This window comes from Cricetulus griseus, chromosome 2, assembly GCF_003668045.3.
Source record: "Cricetulus griseus strain 17A/GY chromosome 2, alternate assembly CriGri-PICRH-1.0, whole genome shotgun sequence".
Taxonomy (NCBI): Eukaryota; Metazoa; Chordata; class Mammalia; order Rodentia; family Cricetidae; genus Cricetulus; species Cricetulus griseus.
The window spans coordinates 166,099,433-166,110,339 of NC_048595.1; the positions used below are offsets into that span (position 1 = coordinate 166,099,433).

Consider the following 10,907-nt stretch of genomic DNA (forward strand, 5'->3'; position numbering starts at 1 on the left):
CATTCCCAGATGCTGGAATCCAGCTCTGCTCCTCATAGAGCATCAGGTATTCTTAATGCTGGGCCATCGGTTAAGCTCCATAGCTCTGCCTCTTGACATACTGTGCATCTATTGCCAGTGTGTATGATGAGAGTATGTGGAAGAATACTCCAAAGATGGATCTTAAGGGTTTTTTTTTTTATATGTTCTTATTAAAAACAGTTCAATGAAGAAAATCTGAAAAATAAATGAGAAGCCCTATATCTTGAGAACTACCTGTAGCACTTTGGTATTCATCACTTAGGTCACACTCCCCATATCTGCCAACCTTTTTGGGTATTGTAAATGCCCAAACTGATACATTGGACTCCTGTAATTTCAGTATGTTGTATTTTCCATTGGTATGAAACATTCACTGGTCACTTTTTCATGTAAATCAATATCATTTGTGTGAAGAAGTGTAGAAATGTGATGTTATATTTTTAAAAGTTTATCTCTAGATTTTCGGCATAGTTTTTAGATTTTAAAAACCTGAGTGCAGGCCCTGAAATTGAACTCTGGTTCAAATTCTTGCTCTGGTGTGTGATCCTGGATAGTTTATTTATTCTTTTTAGCTCGGCCTGACCTGGAACTTGAGGGTTTTTTCTACCTCAGCCTCCTGAGTGCTGAGATTACGGGTGCGTACTCCTTTGCTCCAGTTATTTTGAGCTTTGGATTTCTCATCTATGAAAGGATGGTTATAATCTGACATTGGCAGTGGAGGTGGGTGGGAAGTGAGACTCTCAAACCAGTTTTTCCTACTGTACACTCGACATATCTTTGGTGACCTTAAAAGGCTTGAAGGTCTCGTTTATCTCGGTAAATAAATAAGCACGTCTGCAGGTAATGCTCCTGAGCATCCTCTACTTCAGTTCATTTCTGACTCAGTCTGCTCAGAGATGCCAATCATAATCATCTGGTTATTTTACCTGTGCTTTCTGTCGCCTATAAAGGGTTCCCACAGTCCCACCCACGGTGCACTTAATTAACTCAAGCATCTCCCATAACTGAGGAAACCTTGTTTGGCATTATGAAGGGTATTGCAAAGGCCACAAATTGAAAGCTGCATAGGCAAGGTAAACCTCCATGCCCTCTCCAGGTAGACCAACTTCAAGGGACCACCTCCACATGCTTAGCCACCCCAAAGTTCCCAAGCCCTGTTCTTTGTTTTTTCCAGTCCAGGTTTCATTACCTAGATACAATTTTAAGTCATTGCTTGAAATGGCCCCTTTCCCTTCCGTAGAGGTTGGGCTAAAGTTCCAGCCTCTTCATTCTGCCTTAGTCTTTTCTGTGATCAGCCCCCATCCCGAAGATGCTTGGGAGCTGTAGCCTTCAGTCAGCTGGAAGCTAAGATTTCAGTTATGTGAAAGGATATATGAGCCAAACCATGTGTGTGTTTTGCAGTATCACAGATGCTGACTTTGTAGAATCTGAAGATTAATTGAGAACATAGATTAAGTCCTTTGTGTAATGTATAATATAAAGTTGATACTTAATCATTGATTGCTTCTTTTCCCAGGTGGCTGGTCGGAAAGGCTTTCCTCATGTCATCTATGCCCGTCTATGGAGGTGGCCTGATCTACACAAGAATGAACTAAAACATGTTAAATATTGTCAGTATGCATTTGATTTAAAATGTGATAGTGTCTGTGTGAATCCATATCACTATGAACGAGTTGTTTCACCTGGAATTGGTAAGTTGACTGTCGTTGCAGAACCTTTGTAGATGTATAAAGGGAAAAGACCCTAGTAATACTTTAATTTTCCTAATTTAAAACTTGTATTTGAAAATTACTCAAGACTTCAAATAAAGTTAAAGAATCAGAATTAAAATTTTGTTTTAGACAAGGTCTCATGTCCCAGGCTGGCCAAGAGCTGGCTATGTAGTCAAGGATGAATCTTGACCCTACTACTTCAGCCTCTTGAGCAGTGGAATTAGAGGTATGCACTACTATGTTTTGCTCAAGATTCAGATAATTTAAATGAAATGTAAATACTTACATCTGAACAAATTTGGGAGCAAATTTTTTTTTTACTACTAGAAATAAATATATAAAATTAATACTGTGCCTACGTTGTACATTGTTGAAAATAAGGTGGGAAGTATTATAAATTTAAACAATATATATAGCTAGGATTTACCCTACTTTTAAATTGAAATGGCTCATGAAGTTTTGCAATTTCTAGCTTAAATTGATGTTCTATATGTAATAGAAGATATGTTCATGATAATGATTTATGTTTCATTTTCTTTCCCTTAAAAAAAAAAGATCTCTCAGGATTAACACTGCAGAGTAATGGTAAGTAGCTTGTTTCTTGTAACTTTTCCTATTTCTTTTTTCATGTCTTATTTATTTTTTGTTCTCAAACAAGTGGTTTGTATAGGAGCTAGTAATACTAACAAGAAAATAATTTGTACTCTAAACATGTGAATTAACATTTAAAATTGAGCTTATTCAATTTATTTGTTTTATGTATTTGAGTGTTTTGCCTGCATGTATTTCTGTCCCCCATGTGTGTGTCTGGTGCCTGTGGATGCCAGAAGAGGCATCAAATCCCCTGAAAGTAAAGTTACAGATAGCTGTGAGCTACTCTCCTGTAGGTGCTGGGAATTGAGTCTGGGTAATCTAAGAGAGCAGCAAATTCTCTTAATTGCTGAACTATTCCTGGAGCTCCCTAATCATAGATTAAATTGACCTGGGCTCTCTGGGTTTGAACTGCCACTCATGAAGACACAAGGACACAAGTCTAATTAATGTTCAGTTTTAACAGGGTTTTTGTTTGTTTTTTGGGACAGGGTTTCTCTGTGTAGTCCTGGCTGTCCCAGAACTCACTCTGTAGACCAGGCTTTCCTCAGACTCACAGAGATCAGTCTGCCTTTGCCTCTCCAGTGCTGGGATTAAAGACCTGCACCACCACCACCACCACCACCACCCATTGACAAAGTAACAACTCTTTGTAAGAAAATCAGCTGGTGTAAATGGGTATCAGTAACCATAGTGTGTGATAATTTGGGATCATGTGTACCATATCTTACAAAAATATCTATTCCAGTTTTCTTCATTTCACCTTGATGTACTTTTATGAATGATAATACTGATGCTTTAAAATTATACATATTAATATTTTAAGAAGCATTTCAGGAAACAAAAGGCTAAAATAAAATGTTTTGAGGTTTGAAAATCCACTTGGTTTTCAATTTTGGGATTTTGGTATATAGGAAAATGGAATTCTTTAAATCTTTAGTTCTGATAACTTAGAACCTATTAACAAACTAAAATCTGAAAAAAACAGTTTGTGGAGATTCTCTGACACAGAGCCACCATCATCTTAAAATAGTGAGCTCTTCTGCAAGCAGGTAGTAGTAGTATGACGTTTCATTCTTTAGAATCTTAGAGGTGGGTCGGAAGATACCACATGACTTTAAAATTTTGGAAAAGGCTGTTTGGCTTTAGTTTCAACTTTTCTTCCATGTGCCTGGTAATAGAATCGTGCTGTTATTCTGGCTTACAGGTTTCTGAGAACTGCGGTTGGTGGTAGTGGAGCTGTGGTGGTCTGGAAATAGTAGCTTTAGGGTTGCTAAAAGCTCTGCCTCTGTCAACACAGGGTATCTTGTAAACATCCTTTGCGTTGTCACCATTCTCCATTAATAGTTTTTGGGAACTAACACATTTACTCAGTGGAAATTAGGGTTTAGGAAACTGTAGTGATGATTTCAGAATTCCCATATAGGTAGTTGTGAGGTTCCCCACAGGGATTGTGTGGGTTAGTATTCTTCCTTCAGGGAACACTAAGGCCATAGTCAGCCTTGTGGATCCCCCTAGTGGTAGTTTTGTAGACAGTTTTGCCTTGCTTATTTGCTTGGAAAACAGATTTTTCACATTTCATTTTTGAATTGGACAAAAAAAAAAAAAAGGTAGACCAGGTAATGAAAAGTTGAGAACAATGAAGCACTTCTCTTTACTTGTCAGTTAGGATCTTGTGGTTGTCATTTCTAGCATAGCTCATCTGTTTCATGAAACTCTGTGGCCACGGTGTTCCATGTATTCATTTTACAAATATTTAGTGCGTTTGTTACTGCCTGGTACTGTGCTAAGGTTTAGGGATGTTAAGAAAAATGTGGCATGTTTCTTCCTTCCATTCAGAGTTTTCAGTCTTTTGGAGGGAAGAAAAAGTTAGCAAGATAGCATGCTATCTATCGGGTGAGTGGCTTGCCTGTGGCAATGACAGAATGCCCAGTGTCTTAAGCTTATTCTTTGTCACCTATGGAGAATTTATTCTTTACCTCTCATACAAAGCTTCATCTTATAACTGGGCATATTCTTTAAAATATCTAGCAATTACTGAATGCTCATTTTGTGTAAGGTACTGAGCTAAGTGATTTGAGTGTCTTAGTGTTCTATTGCTTTGAGGAGAAGCCACAACCATGGTAACTTTTATAATTAGGGATAGCTTATGGTTTCAGAGGTTTAGTCCATTATCCTCATGACAATGACCACTGGCACCATGCAGGCATTCATGATGGCTTAGGATCCAAAAGCAGCAGGAAGAGAGAACGATACTTGGCTTGGCTTGAGCTTTTGAAACACTAGAAAAACCACTCCCAGTGAAACACTTTCTCTAACAAAGCCACACTTACTCCAACAAGACCATACCTGTCCCTCTCAAGTAGTACCACTCTCTCATGACCAATTCCCTAATGACCAAGCATTCAAATATGTGAGCCTATGGGGAGCCATTCCTATTCTGACTACCACAATAAATATTGTGTTAATTGTCCACTTAATGCTTTTCTCTGGTAGGTGAGGTCATCTTTACTTCTCCAGATTAGGAGACATGATCAAGGATCATGCTCAGCTAGGAGTTAAAGTAATGCTGGTATGCTATGAAATATTAAACAACAGAAAAGTGTTATAAAAAACTCAGGCTCCAGGAAGTTAGTCATATTTGTTTTTATCGATCTCATTTGTTAAAACAATATGTAGAACATGGATACTCAGTATGTATTTTTTTTTTCAGTAAATGCATTTGTTGAATATAGTTGAAACCCAGAAAGAGAAATGTTTTACAATTTGGTATCTGTGATGGCTATTTTTCAGACAGATACTGAATATTTGACAATGGGCCACAGTGTTACCATGTGACCTGAACTGCCCATCATAAGCTGGGTGTTATCTGATCCACCAATCCCTAAAGTAGGATATGCACAATAGCAATCCATTATCAAATGGAAGTGAACAGGTCTGAGGATATAAGCAAGTTACAGAAGCAAGTTGTCCAGATGCTTATGGTTTCGACTCTTGTTCAAATGTCTTCAGTTTCCAGGTATCTTCCTCTGGGCTCATGGGGTATTCCTTATGAATGGTTGACTAAGAAAGAGAAGACTAGTGCATGGTTTCCTGATGGTTTGGTATGTTATGCAGACACCACCCAGGACAACCCTGAAAGAGGCCAGAGAAAGAACATCCTCACAGTGGGCAGAACTCCAGACAGTATACACGGTTGTAGTTTTGCTTTGAAGGAGAAATGGTCAGAAACACAATTGTTTACTGATTCATTAGTTGTACCCAATGCTTTGATGGGATAGTCGGGGAGTTGCAAAGAACATGGTTAGAAAATTGGTGAGAAAGACATTTGAGGAAGATGTGAATCAATCTGTTTGAATGGGTAGCAAATATGAAGATACTTGGACACTTGTGTTCCATGTAAATGCTCATCAAAAGGTGACATCAGCAGAGTAGTTCAGGAATCAAGTAGATGGGATGAACTGTTCTGTGGACAGTCAGCCTCTTTCCCCAGCCATCCCTGCCATTGCCCAATGGGCTCATGAGCAAAGTGGCCATGTGGCACAGATGGAGGTTATGTGTAGATGAGATAACATAGACTTCCACTCATCAAGGCTGACCTGGCTATAGCTGCTGTTGGGTGCCAGATCTGCCAGCAGCAGAAACCAACACTGACCTCAGATATGGCACCATTCCCTGGGGTGGCCAGCGAGTAGCATGGTGGCAGGTTGACTACATTGGACCATTCGCTTCATGGAAAGGGCAACACTTTGTCCTTACTGGAATGGATACTTATTCTGATTATGGATTTCTGTTTCCAGCATGTAATGCTTCTGCAAACACTACTATCTGTAGACTTACAGAATGCCTTATCTAATATCATGTTATCTACACAGCTTCCTTCTGTCCAAGGAACTCACTTTGCAGCCAGAGAAGTGTGACAGTGGGCCCATGGTCATGGAATCCACTTGTCTTACTTTGTTACTCACCATCCTGGATCAGCTGGCCTGATAGTAGGATGGATCAGCCTTTGGAAGACAAAGTTTCAGTGCCGAATAGGTGGCAGTAGCCTGGAAGGCTGGGGCAGGGTTCTCCGGAAGTTAGCTTATGCTTTGAATCAGGATCAAATTATGGTATAGTGTTTCCCATAGCCAGGGTTCATGGGTCCAGGACTTTAGGGGTAGGAAAGGGAATAGTTACACTCACTGTCACCCCTAGTGATCTACTGGATTCTAAGGCCATGTAACCAGTTGCAGAAATGGGGTTTATAACTGACAGGAATGTTTCTGTCATACTTTGTTAAGATTGTGTTTGTTCAGATATTTGTGTTTTCTTTACTTTTATCTTGTAGTGTATCCTGTAGTAGAGGATAATTGTATTCTCCTCAATTGAGATAATATCATTGCTTAATTGTTTTTGATACTACAAAAATGTTCTTCAATAAACATTGTCACCTTTTCTAAAGTATGTAATGCATTTGGTTTTAAGTGGGATAGTATATCATGTTAAGTGTAATTATGACCTGGTTATTGCTTTTATTTGGAAATTGAGCATACATAAGGAGCTGTGGTTGTGTGTCAGGTTGACAAGGGATAGAGTTATGTTGGCTATTCTTGATTGTCAACTTTATTATATCTGAAATTAACTAAAAACCCAAGCAGTTGGGCATACCAGTGAGGGACATTTAGTTAATTGGATTATTTGAGGTAGGGAGACCCATGTTTAATTCAGATCATTTGAAGTTGAAAGACCGACCCACCATAAATTTTGGCTACACCTTGTTGCAGCCTGTATAAAAGACATGAAAGAAGGTTTTGCAGGCCTTCCTGTCCTCATTCTCACTGGCAAGTTCATATATCTTGCTGCTGAGGTATTCCTTCACTGGTGTGAGTCTTGTTCTTCAGGATTCTGATGCATACTGAAGACTGGCTGAGACACTCAGCCTTGAGGACTGAACAACTACTGGATTCTTTGACTTTCCTACAGGAGACCGCCATTGTCAGACTAGCTTGACCACAACCTGTAAGCTACTCTAGTAAATCCCCTTTATCAGTTCTGTTCATAAGGAGAACCATGATTAATACAGTATCTTTTTTCATGGACTTTAAAAAGTATACCATATCTTTAAATTAATTTTTTGAATAAGCAATATATATGGTCCATAAATCAAAATAGCATAAAAAGGTATCCAGTGTAAAGAAGTGTTCCCATTGTCACTGTTTCCTGCATTTGTAATCACTTGTATTCGTTTCTGGTCTTCACTTCCAGGGCTTCTTTATTCTTTATGCAAAAAGTACATGCACTATTCCCTTCTTTAATATACTTTTATATACAGATCATAAGGTATAGATACACCTCCTAGGCCTTGGTAGGTTTTGTGTTGTTTGAGAGAGGTGGGGAAGAGGGAGAGAGAGAACTTGAAGTCAGTTCTCTTCTTCCTCCATTATGTGAATTTTTTATGACCAAATGCAGATTTCTAGCCTTCGTGGCAGGCTGTCTTATTAGTCCCCAAATCATGCATGTCATCATAGTGTACAATAGTGTTTTGTGACTTGATTTTTTTATCTTGTCAAAAACTGTGTTCTAGACTTCTATCCTTATGATGTTATCAGTCTTACCTGGGAAATGCATATTTAAAGTTAAATTGAAAAAAAAATCCACAAGCTGGCAGCAGCTCCAAACTTCCTTCTGTTTTGAAATCGATGACAATTTTATTTCTTACGCATAAAAGTTGATGGAAAACCATTACTAGCTCTATTAAAGAAAACTGAGCATTTAAATTAAAAAGCAAAGCAGCTATACTTAATATAACATATTCTAAAATACAACTTGAACACTTCCAACATGCTATTTAATTTCAGTACAGTGGATTCAGGACCAAGTATATATGTGCTTCATGTATCACGACTGGATTACAGTTTATTATGGTCATCATTTCTTTGTTTTGCAAAATCTGATCTTTCTGGTGAAGAAAAGTGAAAAGATTGGTCAGCATGACACTGTATTGCCAATCGCACATATGCATCATTAGTCTTTCTTAGCATGGCTTGAATAAATTTTCACATCTTCTGGAACTCTGGTCACTGGAGAGATGGCTCAGCCATCTCACGACCAAAAGATAAGGCTCACAACCAAAAATATAAGAGCAGCTTTATGCTCTTTTTTTCTTTGTCACGTTAGTTGAAGGATAAAAATCATTATTTATAATGTGGGGTGACAACCCAACACAGCTGATGAAAAATCCAAAGAATAACTAGCTTTCTCTTAGATTTTTAACCCTATCACATGCCCTTTCCCTAATGTGGTGTCACCTTTGGGCATAGCCCTCAGAATTGTATGACAAACTTGGGTTATTTCTCTCTTGAACTTAATATCCTTGCCTGGAGCGGGACTGTTTCAGAAATGATCCATTCTCCTGGTTATGGACAGGATAGCAGCCTTTGCTGAGGACCCTTTGCCAGCCTTTGATTGGATTTATCCACTGCTTCTTCGAGACTTCTGGAGCTCCTGCTCACCTCTGTAATTGCACTCACTAGCTGATGGAAAGCCTCTGATTTCTACCCAAGTGCCTTATAAGGAGCCACTGGAAAAGCCCTGGATTACTGTCATATTGGGGAAAATGGTCTCCTGTCATCCAGTGAGGACACAGAGCTTCCTACTCAGCCTCTCTAGCCTTTTTATAGCTGGCAGTAGAATAAACATGACTTTTGTGGTCCATAGCTCCATGCTGTTCTAATGTATTCAAATGGAGATGGATGTTCATGTCTTTGGAAGTGTCTCTGAAGCATCTAGTGTTGGTGTTGCAGGTTCTGTGATGACCTTTATTGCTCATATTTGGCAAACAGTTGGGCAACATCAGAAACAAACTGATTAATCCTTCCTGTCACAATTTTGGTATTTTGGATGAGACACCCCGTGTCTGGAAGTTGGCTCTTAAGTTCAGCTAACCCAGTGGGTAACGTACAAAGGCAGTGTTTCTACTTGCTGATATCTTACCACAAGGATTGCACCATTACTTCAAGTGAGTCAAGACTATGGGGAGATGGAGGAGAGTCATGGTTGACCATATCAAACTGGGTGATTGAGTGTGTGCTCCTAGACTGACTCGGTATCTTTTGTTTGGTGATCATGAGAGACTCCTGAAGTGTGCGATTTTTTTTTTTTTTTTTACCGTTTTTTTTTTTTTTTTTTTTCCAGTTTTTCAAGACAGGGTTTAATCTATGTAGCCCTGTCTGTCCTGGAACTCATTGTGTAGACTAGGCTGGCCTCAAACTCACAAAGATCCACCTGCCTTTGCTTCCTGAGAGCAGGGATTATGAGGTGTGTGACTTGATTTGCATTGTCTCAGGTTAATCTGACTGCAGTGTCACCTCCAAGGGCATTGAGCATAAGATTAAGCATGGAAACTTGAAGTTTTCCTATGAAGATGTCCTCAGTGATATGCACCCAGGCACTTTGGTTCCTGGGGAGGCAGAATTCTTCCTCAGCCAGTAAAGGGGAGAGAGACATCTGTGTCTGATGGAAGGATTGAACTCAGCACTGGGGACTTTTCCTTAATGTTCTTCCTGGATGAATTGTGATCCTCAGAAGAAATCCCAAGATGAGGTTCCAAAAGGACAGCCTAGGTGTCTTGATTAGGTTCTTTTTCTCTGCCAGTTAAAGGATTAAAAGACAGGAAAAAGTCAAGTGCAACAGATGGTGAAGGAAAAATCTCTTTACACTGCAGACATCAGCAGACAGAAATCGGCAGGTATAGAAAGGTGTTTATTGGGGGTGAGGAAACACACATGCAGCAGACACAGAAAAAAACTGTTCCAAACTTGTGTTTAGGAGAGTTTAATCAACATATGAAGGGAAGAAAACGTGGGAGGCTTAGCTATTTAGAGAGCAGTTGACTGTTCTGGGTGTCACAGTCGCTCATGCAGCTGTCAATTTCACAGTTGTTTCCTTTTGTATTAGTAATGCCAGTAGGTAAAAAAAATCTCAGTCACTTCAACAACAAACCCTAAATGTTCATTAAATTAAATAAAGAATTAAATAGATATGCCAAGATCTTTATGAAGAAAAATCCAGAATTTTTTGAGTAAAATAATTTTAAAAAACTAAAGCTAAAGCTTAGCCATCTACACCCAGCTTGTGCTCTGAACAGGATTTTGTTTTATTATTATAATTTGTCCAACATTAGTGAGTATTTAGGGCCAACTTTTTATTTAAAATTCTTTTTACATGCACTATAATTTTGTTCATATTCTTTCTTCTCCCCTAACTCCTATACCTTAACCCACCTCCCTACCACATGTTTGTGCATGTTCTGTGTCCCCCCCCCATCTCTGTCTCTCTAACACACACACACACACACACACACACACACACACACACACACACACACACACACACACACACACATTCTGTGTTGGCCAGATACTCTTGGACATGGGGGCTGCTCTGGAGTGTGGTTGATATACCCAGTGATACCCATTGTAGAACTGTGTTGTCTGCTCAGTGTTGGGATTTTTGTTTGGTCTGAACTTGTGCAGGTCTTGTGTGTGTTTACAGTCTCTGAGTTCATATGTACATTATCCTGTTATGTCTGGAAGACACTTG

At 39.1% G+C, this 10,907-nt stretch overlaps 1 protein-coding gene across 4 annotated transcripts in view; it reads left to right on the forward strand.

Annotated features, from left to right (window-relative positions):
• Smad4 (SMAD family member 4) overlaps positions 1-10,907 on the forward strand; it is a 50,582-nt gene that overhangs the window by 14,556 nt on the left and 25,119 nt on the right. For all 4 annotated transcript variants that reach the window (XR_003481780.2, XM_027397870.2, XM_027397872.2 and 1 more), the window contains exons 3-4: positions 1,538-1,712; positions 2,289-2,318. Coding sequence is in view for 3 of the 4 variants with exons in the window: in XM_027397870.2 (XP_027253671.1) it covers positions 1,538-1,712; positions 2,289-2,318 (205 nt within the window). In the remaining variant the exon portion in view is untranslated. The remainder of the gene's footprint in view (positions 1-1,537; positions 1,713-2,288; positions 2,319-10,907) is intronic.